Source organism: Echeneis naucrates, chromosome 14 (genome assembly GCF_900963305.1).
Source record: "Echeneis naucrates chromosome 14, fEcheNa1.1, whole genome shotgun sequence".
In the NCBI taxonomy this organism is placed as follows: domain Eukaryota; kingdom Metazoa; phylum Chordata; class Actinopteri; order Carangiformes; family Echeneidae; genus Echeneis; species Echeneis naucrates.
Genome location: NC_042524.1, coordinates 3,885,339 through 3,903,119, shown reverse-complemented (window position 1 = coordinate 3,903,119; position 17,781 = coordinate 3,885,339). Strand labels below are relative to the sequence as shown.

Genomic DNA, 17,781 nt, shown 5'->3' with positions numbered 1-17,781 from the left:
TAAATGATGAAAACATGTCAACATAATGGGCAAAACAAACAATAATGTTAAAGACAAAATGATACAAAAGGAAGATAAACAACAAAAAAGAAATACAGATTTTTTTTTTAATACATAATATGTTGAAAACATGAGTTTTGGTTGTAGGTCAAAAATTCAACACACAACCAAAACTGTGCACCCAGAATTGCCGCATGCTTTCCGATAATCAGCAGCTTTTCCTCTGATGGATTTTTTTCAATTTTACACAGTGAGATCATCGTCCAATCTGAATTTGAACTACAGTCAGCTCTTGCATGACGGCTGCGATAAATAACAAAGAATGAAATTAGAGGAATTATCAGGGTCAATCAAACGAGGAACAGAGGAAACTCTGCAGCATTGTGAATCCACACCATGCCGGCTAAGTATGACACACAACACAGCAGACAACAGCATGAACACAACAAGATCAGGGAGAAAAAAAAAAAAAATTCTGCATCAGATGATGTACTAAAAGCATTTGTGACAGGAGCCTCTTGAATGACAGCGCCCTGGGAGAAGCCAATGTAAAGCTAATGCTGTATCTGACAAATGTTAGGAAAAGTGTGTTCAAGGGGAGAGAATTTGGTTAGATACAATACATCAGGAACAGGAAAAGGAGCAACAACAAATGTGACAGTTTCTCTCCCATGGCCTTTTACCGAAAAAAAACAAACAAACAAACCCACAAAGCAGTTTAAATACACATTGCTATTTCAGATTTGAAGTTTCACAAATTAAAGCAATCAGCAGTCAGAAAGGTGAGGTAATCAGTAATACTGGTCATTTGCAAAGGATGATCATCAAACCTCAGCAGGGATTTTTCAGTGGCTACACGCCAGGAAGCGCTATTGCAAATAGATGAGTTTCGATTAAATTACTATCTGCACGGACAGAGCAAAGACCTGTGTGAACTGCACCGCTATATCTGCCACATGATCTGATACTCAGCGAGAGCAGATGGAAAAACATTCGGGGGAGGGGGGGGTAAAAAAACAAAGCAAACCTCACCGTCTACAGAGACAGAATGTTGGTGGCCGCTTTGATAAAAGCTACAAAATGTTGATGTTACAAAAGTACAAATAGGTTCTACTGGTGGCAGGAAGCTGGAGAACAGTGCATTTATTTTACAGAGCGGTACCTCCATTTTCTGTAATGCAGCCAATTTCATAACCAATCAGTGGTTATGATAATGAGCACTCCTGCCCTTGTGAAATCCAAGATGGCAACTGTAAGTATCACAAAGAAGTGTTGATTTTAGGTACAATTTACTCTGGACTTATATTATGCCCATGCAAACAAAAAACAAAAAGCAAACACACAAAAAAAAAAGAAAAAGAAAAAAAAAAAGAGAGCGGCGCTGGATTAAGACCTCGATATTCTATATCATCGTCCACCAGGTTGGAGCTTCTGGTTGGATTTACCGGCTGGTAATATCAGAAAAGGGTCATTACTGTAACCTCTACGTGACACAAACATAACAGTGTTAGAATGGAGCTTACAGTCACTCAATGTTTATGCCAAAATAAGAGCATGAACATCTTGAGTAATACAAGAAAAACAAACTAATTTGATGCTCAGCTATTTATGTGCTACATACTATCTCTAGAACTGAACATTGACACATACAGTATATATATATATATATATATATATATATATATATATAATTCCAACACAATCAGAAGAGTCATCGCTATGATTTGGGTCTTTGTGGACGGGGCCATCATGTTAATTACGTCATACACAATCAGTCGGTTAGAAGGACAAGATCTTAAATGTTAGTGAAATTATAATCTACGTGCTATCAAAGCCAGTTAGCCAGCTCATTTTGCTGTGGCTGTGCTCCACAGAGAAGGTCTGCACCCTCCTATGAGTGACAGCAGGAATGAACGTCTACATTAACAGTTAGGCCAAGTGGGTAAAAGAGGAGGTCGAGGTGAACAGAGACATACTGCACACTGCTGGACTGGCATACTCACTAAAGGCCATAGTGGTAGCAGCGATAGAGGTTGGGATCTCGGATGAAACTGAAAGATGGTGAAAAGATGGTGAGAGGAGCTGGAGCTTCCCTTCAACACGAGCAACTCACTGCTGGGTCACTTTTATTTATTTATTTATTTATTTATTTAATAAATAAAAAAGCCTCTTGGACAATTTCTCTGAGCTTTTCCTGCAACACAACGGCTCTCCTGCTTTCTCAGAAGGTGTTACGAGCGTAAAAGTCGCCATAATGTCCTGCTGACGCTTTCACATGGAGATGTGAAAGCGAAACAATTTCATCTTTTTTGGACAGAGTTATTATTGATACTATATTTGTCCATGAGGCTGTTCTCGGTACAAGGTAAGCAAAGTTCAAAGCCGTGTTTGAAAACCTGCAAGAAAAAAACCCCACCAAAAAACCAGGAGGTTGCTTGTATGCTCAGTTTGAAACTCTGGGGAAAGTGATCTTAACAACATCAAAAACCTCAGCTGGGCTCAGCTGGTTATTCTTCAACTTAAATCAGCACCTGTTGTAGTTACTGAAATATATCCTAACAGTAAAAAAAATTCTCTGTACTGTAAGATCTAAACAACTGCAGGGTGCATAAAGTTTTATCGAGCAGCAGATCTGCAGCAGCACTGCTGTACAGTTACGTTATGAAAGATAATTTTATCTCCAGCCAAACCCAATTTGCCCGGAGAAATATGAGATTGAGACTCTGAGACCAAAACTTATCTTGCATAAGGAAATTTCTATGGTATTTATATGAGCTACAGAGAACTCGGTGCTTGAAGAAGACTAGCTTGCTTTCACCTGGGATTACCCCGGACGTCGGACCAGCTCATCAGCTTGGTGCAAGACTGCAATTGTTGTCTGGTATTCTGAGGCTTTTCCTCCAGATCTATCCAGCGACACAAAGTCACACATGTTAGATCTTGTGATTTACTGCGATGGCCCTTGACCGAGACACGGGCCTCAGATGTGGAGTTGCTCCTCAGCTGCTGGACTGTGGCTGCCCACTGAATAAATTCTCCTGTGACCATCCCAGAAATGCAGCTTTGGAACGGACTGTGTGTTGCTTGCTTGGGTTCCTATGTTGCGTTACTAACTGTGCAACAGTGAGTGTACATTGTGCTCTCCTTTTGTACTCCTAGAAAGGGACTTTTTACTTGACTTTACTTAATGCAGTGGCTGGCAGCTGCAATATGTTGATAGATTTCAAAAAACAAAAAAAAAAAGTCCAGTCAACGATCTCAACACAATTTTCAAAGGAAGATAACGTTGATGCAACCTCTGCTTAAAGGATTTTAACACTTCAGTGTGTTTTTGTGCATAATAGCGCCCCAGTAGTGTATGCATATATTTTTAATTTGTTTACGGCATGAATGCGAGCATTGTAGCCTTGTTAGAGAATACTGGATATTCATGCTGGCCATATTAAAACAAAAGGATGAGATTCTCCTCTGGGAAAACAGCATGCATGAAAACCTGAATCTGCTACACATCGGCCACATTTCTGATGATTAAAATGAACATGAATCTGAGCCTGGGGCTTTGAGAGCAGTAGATAAACCCTTTTTTCCAAGCAGCTGTCAGCGGCTCAGGGAAGCTGCAACACAGCAGAAATTATGAAGCTTTTTACTAGTTTTCTTAAGATGCAGTTGTTGCCAAGCGTAATGGCCAAATTGCAGTTGTACCAGACTATGAGCACAAAGGGGATCCTGCAGATTCAGGAAATTGAAAGACTGAATATCTAAACAAATAGTCTTGATTTTATTTGATATGGTAATTTCACTGTATCCGTCTTGGTTATCTCTCAATATAGTACACTGTTTTTAAAGACTTAAAGGCTGAACTGGTGCAGTGCACAAGTACAATGTACTTTACAATGTAATGCACAAGAGAGACACCAACATAATAACTAGCACTAAGGACCACGCTACAAAATAACTCACTTAGCTGGAGGCTGTAAGTTTGTCGGATCAATCTATCACACTGTTAAACAGTCCTGAAACCCCATTAGAGTCAAGGAAAGGACGGTCGACTGGAAAATTGGGGCAGATGATGACTGAACATTCAGGTTTATGTAACAAATAAGAAAATCCATCGCTTTGGAACAGCAGCTGATGGTTTCTACGGGCAACACTGTACTCATTCAAGACCGGAAGATTTACATGCTTATCTAATCCTGACAGGGAAGTTTGACGTAGACAGGATGGTCAGCGGAGATGAGAAGAAAATAAAGTAGAAAAACAGGGTAAAAGAAACTTACTTGTGAAAGAATACTCTGAGAAGTCCAGCGGAATACAGAACAGATGGAAAACCATGATGAGAAGAAACAACACAACAAAGAGAAGAAACAGAGACAATGAAATGAGAAATATGGTCAATGAGAAAGAGCAACAGTGTCCTGCTACATCATTTACTGACTGTCACGCTGTCATTGTGTCTACTATCTACAGAAAGCCTCACTTCTTTTTGCTCTGCAGCTAACTTTGATGATCCTGGAGCTGTGTTACCATACCAAATGACTCAGACCCGGCTTTGAGTCTGGTCATGGCGGGGGATTCAGTGCTTTTTTAAAAAGGACACTGGGTTTCTGGCTGACGAGCTCCCCCGCTGTGCTGATGTAATGTAACACATTCCTCTGTGTTCATTTTCGTGTTATTTCTCCGGATGATGCGCGAGGTTAAGTTTGACCTCAAATTCATGCGCTTAAAAAGATCTGGTGAGACGACACTGAATAAATTCATCAGACACCAATCACTTTGCTGAGACATCTTTAAGTAGGACATCGACTCTATATTTGACGTCAGGGATTTGGGCAGAATAAGCAGGATGGGGCTGAGGAGAAGCTGTGGGGTGATGAAATGCAGATGGAAGCATGATATGGAGGCAGCTGCAAACTAAAACAAAGATTTATTCATGACCTTGATTACAGATGTAGACTGAGAAATGGGTTTGTTTTGTTTTGTTTTGTTTTTTTCTAATGCAACCATAGATAGAAAATTATGAAAATGAATGTCGAGGAACGAGACAAAGTCTGCTGTACCTAGATTATTGGTGCTTAGTAGCTCGGGTATCATAAAACAAAGGAAACTCAAACTAATATTTGATTGGTACTATCTCTACTGCCATCTCGCTTGCACCAGGCGAGGACGGGGAAATTTCATTCAAACCCTCCTCCGAAGCTCTCCACTGTCATTCACAGCGTCCCGCTGGGATTTCATTGACATGGTGCACCGTAATCCAGCACCGTGGAACATGGTCACCAATGTGTTTTTGTTTTTTTTGTTTTTTTGTTCTGAATAAATAACTTATTTGTCTTCTTCATTTGTCTGCTCAAACGATAACGACTCACACTCGGATTTTAGGAAAGTAAAACTTTCTCATCATTGGTATATTACTTTTTAACTTTGCTGAGATGTTGCTGTTGAGACTTTGATGGCCCAAGAAGTTTTCACCTCAGCTTTATTTTTTTTTTTTCCCTTTCTCGTAGTTTAACACCACAGCTGGAGTGTCAACTTTTCCTGAGATTGATGCTCTTTCAGTCTTCCAGCGGATGATTTTATTGCTTCAGTGTTTGTCCGGGGCCTTCACCAGCGCTCCCTGGAAACTAGTTTGTCAGTCTTTATTGAGTGAAATTTCCTTTTGTGAAGCAGGGAGGGCAGTGCTACACCACAGTGAATCAAGAGGGGGGAATCAAAGGACAGACACGACGCGACAAGATAAACAAGGTACTGGAAAACAGGCAGCGCCCCGAGTATACGGTGTAGGGAAGGTTGCTGTGCTGTTCCCAGTACCCCCCTCAAGATAACGAGGATCCAAGAAATATGGTGCCGATAAACAGAAAAGTGGGAGTCCTGATAGAGGAAAATGGCCCAACAGAGGACAAGAGTCAAGGAAGAGCAGATAGTGGATGGTGAGTGAATCACAGAAGCTCTAAAACCGGACACGAAGGCCTCCGGACACAACTTATGCTGTTGATACTATTACTGTTTTGGGTTAGCTTTAGCAACCTATCAGTTTCATCTACTTTTAGCTGGCATTTAGTAATAGTAGTAATATTGATAAGATACAGATTGGTGAGTGGAATTTCACCAAGACTGAAGAAAAACAAAGCTGGTTGCTTTCACGTGGCTTCAGTGTGCCACGGTGCTGTTCACCCCGACATGTCCTGCACTGTGCCAGCCGAGGAAAATCAGGGCAGGGTGGGACGGACAGTTGATTTAACAAGGTGCCAGCACCACAATGTATTTTAGTGACATAATTCAATCCTGTGAAAATGTGTTTTATCCAGCTGAAATCAAAACAACTCCTCGAATCAGTTAACAGACCATTTTACAATGCTTCCTGAATGGGGTTGATCGATCTGCCAACGATTTGATCAGTGGTGCAGGAGCCAATAAAGACTACTTTCTCCATGCCTGTGATTTTCTGCTTTTGTGGCACGTTGTAACGCAAAGCTGAGCGAGAGCGCACATGGAGGAGAGAGGCATTAGTTTTGTGTGACTATGTGAATAAAAGCGAACACGAAATGCATTAATTAAGCACAAGAAAAGATTTCTGTTGGCTTCAGGTTTGGTTATTTTTTCCTCAGGAATATTTGGTCCTCAAAAACATAATTAGAGTGTTTGCAAAAATTATTTTTTGTGTTAAGAAAGTCTGGCTGCTTGCTCAGGAATGAGGTACAAAAAATAACACCATTCTCCCTCGGGGGAGTGCGCCGACCCAGCAGGCCCCACAGAGCCGGAGATGAATGCCGAGGTGACGAGGAAAAGATCGGCCCTCCAACAGTGGGAAAGTTATATGGATGATTAATTCTGCTTTATCATGACATCAATCTTATTTTCTCTCCAAGGTGATTGCAAACACGGTGACGCTGCTAAAAGTAAAAGCCTGACAGTGAGAAACTCTGTCAGAGAAAAAAAGGATCAGTTTTATTCGCCAAAGTGTCTGCTGTACACATTTTACAGACGAAAGGTTCACGTGGTCGTGTTGGTTTTTTACTTTACATTAAGAGGATTAGATGATCTGGATAATTTTTTTTTGGCTTATTCACGAGTCTAACTGACTGTTCATGCGTCTACATTTCATTTGATGCTGCCAAGTCACGTTTTCATAACCAGCAAGTATTATCTCCAAAACTGCATATATAAAAAGGTTGTATTAGGGACACTTATCCTTTTATCTGCTTTGATAAGCCGGCGGACTCGTACATTTCCCATACTTGTCTGGACTGGTCAGGTATTTCTTATCCTGTTATGGAGCTGTAATTCCACACACAATGAATTTAATGGGTGTGATTTCTGCCATCAAACATATGAACCAAGTCACCCTAATGCTTTTTTTGATAGCGAGATTCCTCCCGCTTGAAAATGTGAAGTTATTATTGAGCATCACAGTGAACGCCTTCTTGGGAAGAGTAAACTTGTTCTGCATGGCACTGGGCTATTAGTTCGAACTTAAACCCATATTTCTGCCGTTTTACTGAACCTAATTCTTGCTTCATTAATGAATCACCTGACATAAATAAGCACAAGCCCAACGCATTTTTATGCCAGGATGAGGTTTTCCTTGCTGCGCCGATGCAGACGCTGCCGTACAGTGTGATGAACACGGCTGTGATACGAAGCCGGATTATTTGTAAGAAAAAATGCAAAGAGAATGACAGCAAGACAGTCCAGAAGATCCGGCGTGTGTTGTGGCTCACAAACAAATGGAAGATGGTCAAAACATCCCTCAAGCTGCCTGACAAGCGTTTTCATCTCTCTTGCTCTGGTCTTTAAGGTAACTTCGTTTTCTTGTTTCCTTAAAAACACATTGAGATAGAAATTCTCACCGACACTCTAAAAGGTTCAACATTTCATCATATGCTGTTATCGTTTTCATAAAATATAAACAATCTTCAGTGGAGCATGTACTCCGGCTGTTAAATTATGAATGTACACTGTCACTGAACTATAAATACAGAGCTGACACTTCGCACCAAAGTATAAATCCGCCTTAAGGATGCACAGGAATCATCTGGTGGGTTTCAAGGGTTTCTACATCACCTGAGTTGCGTGCAAACAAGGCAGGGACAAAGTCTGTCTTAACTGCTGCAGAAATTCAAGAGGAGAGAAGCACATAATACAGTTCAGGGAGGAGGCAGACAGAGGTTATACTTTGCAAATTTAACACCGTTAACAGGAACAGACTGTGAAGTGTCAGCGGCACCGTGAATTAGCAGTCCCTCCACCCTGGATGTAGGAGGACTGCACTTTGGCGTGACAATAGAGGGGTTTGCAGGGGGGTGGGGGTTGAAAGCATCTTGACTCAGCTACACATGAGGCAGTGGAGTGCGCATTAGGTTCAAAGCGTCAAGGTCAGAGCAGCAGGGGCACGAGCAGCGAGGCTGGTACTTACGGACTGGCTCGGTCTTGAAAGTGCTGGCCGGGCTGCTCTCGCCTTCCCCTTTGCCGTTGATAGCAGACATCTTGACCTCGTAGGTCTTCTCTGGCTTCAGGCCAACAATGACGATACTGGTCATGTCTGCGGAGGGTGTCATTCCAAACAGGCATGCAGAGAAATGAGTATCAGTGAACCGACGCCAAAGGAGCAGGATATTTAATGCTTTTCAGGTGCTGATATGGTGTGTGAGATGCATAAATTACTACTTTGTCCTGTTGTGTGGTTAACATCTAACATTATGTTACTGATGCACAATTTCAACTCACGGCTGTCAAACGGATAATCATAGTTTGTATCAACAACATTTCTTTCCTAAGAATGCATTTTTGTGAAATTCCTCAACTTTTTTTTCGTTTCGTTTCGTCTTTATCGTTGTCATTATTTTTAGTGAAATGCAGAGAGTAGTAGCCATTTATGAGGAAACCACAGACTTAAATAAAGTGTGTTTGTTCACCATGTTTTCTTTTGTGTAATCAGAATGATTAACTAGGTCTTATTAATGCCTGATTTCATTACATTCGCTGACACTATTTGCCGAGTATATCGCCCATCATGTGGTTTTCTTATGGAGAATGAGAAATAATAACAAGTAAGTCAAAAAACTAAATCAGGTTGGTGAAGAAGTGTTTTTTTCACAACATTTAGCTTTAGAGGACACCTTTGATTTCATCGCCAGTGGAAAACTGCTGGCTGGCTGGAGTTTGTGTTGTATGCTGTTTATGCAGCTTGTTTAACATCGAATGGATCACTACAGGTAGAACAGACATTCTCCAAGCAGGATTTTTCATGTGTCATTGACAGATGTGAAGAAAGCTGTGTGGAAACAGCACAGAACACTAACAGTCGGAGGCTTAGTACCTGTTCGTCTGTAATGGAAGCCACTGAACAAAGGAGCGAAGCAGAAACACCATGAAGATCAAGTGCCGAAAAAACGGACAAGATGGAATTACAGTGGGGTTCTTTGATTTATTGCTCCTGTTTCTACTGTAGGAAAATAACTGTAGCATTAAGAGTGTTTAGTGCCTTCCACAGAGAACATTATTACTAAAACCAACTACTATTATCTTGAAATACAATTTTCACGGGTGAAGTGAATCGATTTGCATTGTAATCATGTCTGAAATTTGATACTTTACATTTAATAAACAGAATTTAAATTATTCCATAAAGCGTTTTGTTTTTTCCAGAGGCATAAAGAAACTAAATTTGATTTGCATTGACAGATATAGATATTTGCCCATTAGCAAACCAAAGAGATTCAATCAGGATACAAACACTGAACAAAGTCTGTGTCTGTGACTTTTGTAAAAAAAAAAAAAAAAAGAAGCCACTTGGTGTGATATCTCACGGTGGAATACAGAGAATAGTAATTTCATGGATGAGAACAAATTTAGGCTCTGGTCCAAAAGAGCTGAGAAACATTTTGTTATTACTGTGACACAAGGAAAATTCACATTAATGTGTCATAGAGACAGACTGAAAGAATGGATCATGAAAAATACGAGCGCTGAGGGAAACTGTGGATACAGCTGAGAAGGCCAAACGTGCACACGAGTGGGCTTTTAAAGCACCAAAAATCAGAAAAGCTGAGGTCCGTGCTGAAAGCGTTCATGTTCAGATGAGATTTGCAGCCGCCGTGGAGCAGATTAGCGCTGATTACCACCTGCCGGTTTCCTCTGCTTCTCTACGAGGTTAGTCCCACGAATCAACACATCGTCCCAGTTTTTTGACAGACTGACTTTGGTTAATCATTGTGGTGCTTTAGAAGGTGCATACACAAAATTAATAAGTGGATGTAACTTGGTTTGTGGCGCTCACACCACTGAAAAGAAAAAAATTATATATATATATTTAAAATCTATGAAATTTCTCCAGACAAAGGAGAGGTGTTTTTGTATTGCTTTGCTGCTGGTAAATGCTGTTTTCCACTGACAAACTGAAGCAAACAATGAGCTCAGATCAATATCATGTACAATCACGGTCCATTTGTGTTGCTATCAGTGAGATAAAATATACTGAATGGAATTTAACTAGACTTTTTCTAACTGCGAATGTAACAGGTTGTCGTCATGAAACATGATGACTAATTCAAACGAAGCGCAGCTCTTATCCCTTGAGTTTGTGGGCATCACAGAAAATGACAGAGTGCATGTTTTTGAGCCTGCTGTCACTGTGGAGAGGAGTATTGATTATTGCTGATTGATTATTGTTCACTGCAGACTGCGTACAGTTTCAGAACGACAGCCACTGCGACATTATACAGACAAACATGGACATCTACTGCAAAAGAAATGAATATGAAGTGTCACGGTAAAGAGAAGAGAAAAGCAACTGAGGAGATAAAGACGCTATAAACAGTGTTTGGCAATTCTATCTGGCGTCCCTGACTCACAGTACTGTGGGATATATTTTAAACACTGATATATTTCAGCCATTTCATAACTTTGTATCAGAATAATGTACTTTGCAGGTTTTAATAGCAGCACCTGCAACGCGTGCACCTCGCAGGGCAGCAGACAGCGACAGTGTACAGAGCTCAGAGTAGATCTGTGTTTTGGAAAGGCTTTATTTTAACAGATGGGGATTAGGTGATGCAGTTGAATGAGGTATTTTTGGCAACATTTACAGTTGGTGTGTGGGAGTGTATGTTTTGTTTTGCGTATACGCTTGCATGACAGGCGGTTCTCGGGCCTTGAGGTGACAGCGGGAGCCTGACAGCCACTGACTGATACGTCCCATGTGGCTGACAGGATGAGAACCATCCAGATTTGTAAGAGCCACAAACCCTCAGTGGGGAGGGGATATTATCTGGGACCTGTCAGTGACTGAGCTGACTGTCATTTAGGCTTCACTGTGTTTCACCTCGCCTCTTGACATCAGCTACTGTCATGTTTGGATTAACTCTTGTATCTAGCAGGAACGTTTTCTGTGGTTTTGGCCGATATTTCTATCATGAAGGAGCTGGAGTCTAAAGGGACACATCCTGAGATGATAGTGCTGATAATAACAATAACAGCAGCAGAAATTTTATTGCGTAATGAAAGAGAAACACCAAATGCAGCCAATGTTACCATCTGTCATACTGCTGATGGTAAAATTAAACTCCCGTTTTATTTTGTTGAATAATAAAAATGATCCTGATCCCGATAAGGCCACAGAAAACACTGAGGAGGGCGTTAAATAACATCCTTTACATCCACTTTGTTTGATTAAAAGTCCATTTGAAGATATTTCTGGAGAAACTAAAATAGCGGTGGAGATTCAAAGCATTTAAGGCTCATCCAGCACTGAATCACACCCAACTCTACCCCAAAGGAGGTGTTTTATTTTTTCAAGCTTCCAAAAAAAAAAAAGATCAGAGATGAGCTGAAAATTAACATCCATCCCATGAACTTCAGGAGATGTGTACGACTCACCCTCGTGGGCGTCGAACTCCCGCCCGCTCCATTGCTGGCCGGGCAAACGCCACTGCACTCTGTACTTGATAATGGGCACTCCACCCATGGAGTCGGGCTCTTCGAACTCCACCACTGCAGAACTCGAGAAAGGTTCCACTTGTTGGATTTCTGGTGATGATGGCACCTCTGTGGCAGAGAACAGAAAAAGAAAGGAGAAATACAACCACGCACCTTCCATCCGGAGGCTCTATCCATCTATTATCTCGCTGTTCGATTCTCTGCAGCGGGCGCAAGACACAACTTGACACTCAAAAATTCACTTTGATTAATGCACAATAAATACTTCAGCAATGCACACAGGAGCTTTGCGAAGAGTTTATGAACTCATGTTAATAATGTAAACAGAGCAGCGGCGAGTCGTTCTTTCTTTCTTGACAGGTTTGTCTACTTTTGTAAAACTCTGCAGCTTATTATTACGCCACTGCCATTATCTTTCACAAGGCGGAGTTTTGCACGGGGCCATTTGAGCCATTGCTCCAGATGACAATCACACTCATCACCGTGAGTTACTTTCAAAAAGTTGGATGATCATCGCCGACATCTGGGAGGCATATCTGCGCTTTCACAGATATGCTTCGCGGCAACGTTTCTAATATATTTAACAGTCTTACTTCAAAGTAAAAAAATAAAAAAATAAAAAATGACACCATTTCACAGGAAAGGTTAGTTTTAAAAGATCCTCATTCCAACACTGAATTGCAGAAGGCTGTGTATCTGATCACTAGAATTAAGTGGAAAACAAACTGAAGCAGAACTAATTTCTCAGAGGAATTTCAAATGTTTTTCTTACTGATGTTTTTAAAATATTTTATTGAGACTTCCTGAATAAATAAATAAATAAAACTCAAAATTTTTTTTTTTTTTTTTTGCCGCTTCTATCTTATGCCTTCTTGCACTAAATGACACCGTGGATACAACCTATTGAGATGATTAGCAAAGTATGTAAATGCAATCCTCTTTATGAATGTCTGGTGAGTGAAACAGAAATAAAACACGACTTCAGGTTGAGATCTCACTGAACCATGCGCCCTGCGTGTGGGAGAGTTGCATTTAAAAACATTATGATTAGGTCCACAGCAGCAGCCAGTGATAATGTACAGCTGACAGCCCTCACTCCCACCTGCGATGTCCTCTGAAGGTAAGAGATGGAGTTGTTGCACCTCCCACAAAGCAATGGGACTTCTTTTTGGCTGCCTGAGTTGTGCGTGTTCTGTGTATGTTCTGTGCATCCGTTTCCTTCCGGTGTTAAGCGAAGTGTCGATGGTTACCAGAGGACGACTCTCAGGGAGCTAACCTTCCACTTGTACCAACATAAATCAATCAGCTGGATGGATTTTCAGTTAGCGATCACATTCAGGCTGTCCGCAGGAAGATTTCACTGACCCCAGATCTTTTATCTAGCCACACCAAAAACAGCGCCTGGGGTAATGAACGCTGCAGCCTGTAGAGGTCATTGGCTTTCGACTTGAATTTCACTTCACGTGCTGAAACCTCAGTGCTGCTAATCACAAAATAACAGTAAAAACTAAAAGCTGACCAAATGAACTTATCACCAATAAACCCCTCCATGCCGTCAAACTTCCGGGAGCCACTGGCTACGATCACACAAAGAGAAAGTGCAAATGATCCTCTAGTAATGATAAACCTACCTAATTATTTCAGGATTATGTACCACTAGTATGTAACGAAAGGACTGTTTAATTACCCTTGAAATTGAAATTACTTTGTTCAGTGGAGGTCTTTGCTGCATAACGGATTTTTGCAATGACATATCAAAGGTGTGAAGGCGCGAGACACTTCCGAAGAGGTTTTCTTGTCGGGTTCTGTTTGGGAGTGGAAGTTTTAGGCATACTGACGAGCTATGCTGCAAATGAGAAAGCCAAACGAAAAACACCTCAAAGGGCCCACAGTATAATACAGGGAGGCAGCAGAGGTTGTCAGTCCAATTAATTCGACTACACTGTATTTAGTCAAGGTCCTGAGCGATCTCCCTCCTTTAATGGGCCCAAAACAATTTGCATACCAAATGAAACTGACGCAAAACCAATCTGTCGGACTTGCGGGGCAGTTCCAGTGTGATTAGAATTTTTTCTCATTACCTGTCCGGTCTGCGCTTAGGTGTTTATACGTTGCCTCTGGGGCATCTCAAACATAAACACATTTTCCACAGGCAATGCACAGTTGTATCTCAACAATGACCTGGCAAATCGTCTCAAGGAAATTAGCATCTTCCTGAATTAATTTGAGAACATTTATACAAGCTGACGTCTTGGATGATCCTACAGTTACTGTAAATATAAACAAGAGATCCCAATTGTTGTGACTGCTATCATTACTGAGGTAAAAAAAACAAAAACAAAAAACAAAACCCAACAAGACAGCTTTTAAATTGATTTAGTTCATTGTGATGCTCACCGCTGTTAGACTCAAGGTTTTTCTTAGTTTAGGCAAATTTTTAAGTCTTTAATTCAGGTTTGTAGCTGATTCTGGACAATCTCCAAGGATTAAAAAAAAAAGTACTAATAATCCACATTTATTACAATCATTACCTGTTTTCATTATTATATTGTGTGTTGTATTATAATCATAATTGGTAAAATTACCTGTTTCCCTTTTATTAGTGAAAGGCCAATAAATAAGATGCCTCTACTGTCTGCAGCTTATTAAAAGTTGGCCCTTTGGATTTCATGCTGCCCAGAAACATTTTTTACTATATCCCTACACTGTCATCTTCTTGCCTTTAGAAACTACTTAAAAATTTTATCCCTAACTTCTAATTGGCCGTGTTCCTGGTTTTACTGCCGAGCTGTTAAATTTCAGGGGATTAATCGTGACCTTGGGAGAAAAAAAAAAAAAAAAGAAAAAAAAAAATCACACAGTTGTGGCTGGTTAGATGGGAAAGTAGGACTTTGGTTAGAGTCTAAAGGGAAGGTGGAGGTTCAGGTGTTACTCATTCATCATACACTATAACACTGACAGGTTGACTTAATGTCACACCATTTCAGAGCAGCGAGGTCTCTGCAAACTTTTCATTGAACAGACCTGCTTGGATAAGAAGGAACTCCTTGGACTCAGTGCCCATCACGTTGGTTGCTGTGCAGTTGTAGCTCCCAAAGTCACTCTGATCAGGAGTAACCTGAGGGGCAGAAAAAAAAAAGAAAAAAAGAACAAGAAGCTGAGAATGAACACACAAAGAAAACCTCAAAGAATAATCTATTCCTGTGAGTTATCTGCTTTTTTTTACAGTCCACCCAACAATCACATTTGATTTGATTTGAAGGCTGGCGAGTATGAGGAAGCACAGATGGAAGTAAACACAACAACTGGCTTATTCACGTCAGCATTACGCAATCTGCACTTAAAACACATCTGCATTTGTTGGTGTTGCTATTGATATCATTTATCACGACACTCCATTCACAGTTGAAGTGTGTTTACCTTGTGCTTCATGAATAATACGTAGGCATTCATTTTTCAATTACGGTGCAGTTTTTTTTTTTGTCCTTTGAAAATATTAAATTAAAATGAATGAAAAGAGCCTCATAAAGCATTGCTTCAAAAACAGAAGGTCAACTTACACTAAAGTGGAAGAGGAACAATGTTTAGCTGCCTCAAATTGCTTTTTTTTTTTTTTTTTTTTTTTTTTTCTATTAAGTAACTACCGACAGATTTAAGTCGACATGCCCTGATGTAACTGTCATTTTCGTGTGAAGACGGCAGGTGTAGCAAACCTCTAGGTAGCTAATAGTTGGCGTGCTGTAGATCTTGGCACGGGTGAGGTTGGCGGAGGGAAGCTGGACGTCGTCCCTGTACCAAACAACTGAAGCTCCTGGGTGAGCCACCACCTCGCAGCTGATGTTGGCTGGGTTTCCCTCCCATGTGTACGTCGCCACAGCGCCCAGGACCTTTGGAGCATCTGCAGCATCACGCAGGGATGTAATGTAGACATTACAGCAGATACGTTTTGAACTGCAGCTACTCAAACTAAATGACTTGCTGTGACTGGGGAAAAAAAAAAAAAAAAAAACAGCTACTGTTCCAGCTTTAGAGTTTCTGTTTTTAGATCTAAAAATACAAAACAGGAAAATCCTTGCAAACCAAAAGCAGTTTATACTCGAGTTTAGTTGAGAAGTGAAAGAATAATGTTGCCAGTAGGAGCAAAAACATTGATTTCTTGTCAAACAGGTCTGTCAGTGTAATGTTCCTCCTTCCAGGAGAGCAGGAAGAGTTAGGAGGATTCCATTAATTCACACAATATCCAAACTATTATCAAATCTATCAAATTGCCAAATCCCCAGAATAGGTTGTATTCAACCAGCTGGGGAAAGACCACATGTAGCCTTTTCAACTGCAGGAGCAAGGGATTTTGGGAAGGCAGTACTTTATTTCCTCCCTGAAGCTTTCCAGCTGCTCTTAACATGGCTACTAGTGAGAAAAATCATTTAGAAATCTGTCTTTTAGAAATCAAAGAATACATTTAAAACACACTCCTGAGAGCAGCCGCAGCGCTCGTGGCGATGCTGACAGAATGGTAAATGAATATTAAGTGCGGTTTAATGGCTGCATTTGTCTTATTTCTACACATCATGATTAGATTTTTTTTGTGGTATTCCATAACATTTTAAGACAACCTGTGCTGTTTTTATTGAACCATGAATTGAGGTTTTTTTTTTTTCCCTGTTACGCACAAAAAAAGTAAGGGCAGTGTTTTACTGCAAGATGCTGCAGCTCAGCAATTTAAAAAAAAACAACAACAACAAAAAAACAAAAAGACAAACTCGTCTTTGCCTCACAAGACTGAGTGTGATTTTTTTCACAGCAAGTCTAAACAGTCAGCTCCGACTGCTGCAGAAAACTCAGCTGCCTTTTCTCCAGTATGCTGAGTAAATGCAGCCAATAACGCTTGTACCATTCATGCAACAGTGTACCCGAATTAGCAAGCAACTTTAACATGCTCATTGAATTGAATTGTTACCATATGGTGACAAGTCTTTTCCGGGAGCTTTAATTTTTGGCAGCATCATTGTGAAATAAGAGATAATAACAGGAGGTTCTTTGTGATTGTATCCTGCTCACATCATCAAGCAGAGCTGCTGAATGTACCGAAGCATCCTGGTTGAGCCCTGTGAAATGCTGTGGTGGCTCATGCTGCCTTACTTTTGACCTTGGATCCTTGAAAACTGCAGTACAAGTGTGATCTGGAGTTGATGGACTACAATAAGTCAATAGATTCTCCATCTCCCGAAGGCCCGAGACTCTCACTCTTTTATCAATGATGGTTTGGGCCTCATTGACTCACCACCGTGCTCCTGACCTGCCTGTTTGATTTCTGTAGCCTCCTCGCTTGGCCTATCGCATCAAATCAGTAATGAAAGACACAATGAGCAACAAAGTGCAGGTGATAAAACATCAATAAGCGAATCTGCACTGAAGTGTAAAGCAGAGTCCAGCTCATGGACTTAAAGCGAGTAAGCTCGTTTTTTTTTTCTCTGAATTCTGTGATCTACCAGCAGTCCTCACTTAAACACACATACAAAACATGATGATATTCACTATGCTAATAATTACAAGCAATAATATACAGTACTCACAAGATGATAGTTACAGCAGTAGTAGGAAAAAAGAATCTTTTTTTACAACGTGTTAAGGCTCATCGTGGTTCATCTTGGTTCTTGGTTCTTCTCAGCTTTTGATTTGCAGAAGAAAAAAAAAAATCCTGGATAATTTTGCAGTCAGCTGGGGTGATTCTATCTTGGCAGAGATAACAGTCCTATTTTTGTGGGTATATCTTTGGGATAAAAATCATTTAACATCAACACGCTGACTCGTAAACACCTAATAACATTTGGTAAATATATATATAAT

The 17,781-nt window shown here is 40.6% G+C and overlaps 1 protein-coding gene across 2 annotated transcripts in view; it reads right to left on the bottom strand.

The window, feature by feature from the left end:
* ncam1a (neural cell adhesion molecule 1a) overlaps positions 1 to 17,781 on the bottom strand; it is a 220,519-nt gene that overhangs the window by 26,307 nt on the left and 176,431 nt on the right. For both annotated transcript variants that reach the window (XM_029518980.1, XM_029518981.1), the window contains exons 10-13: positions 15,648 to 15,832; positions 14,959 to 15,052; positions 11,875 to 12,042; positions 8,414 to 8,539 (exon numbers count right to left, since the gene is read on the bottom strand). In XM_029518980.1, coding sequence (XP_029374840.1) covers positions 8,414 to 8,539; positions 11,875 to 12,042; positions 14,959 to 15,052; positions 15,648 to 15,832 — 573 coding nt within the window. The remainder of the gene's footprint in view (positions 1 to 8,413; positions 8,540 to 11,874; positions 12,043 to 14,958; positions 15,053 to 15,647; positions 15,833 to 17,781) is intronic.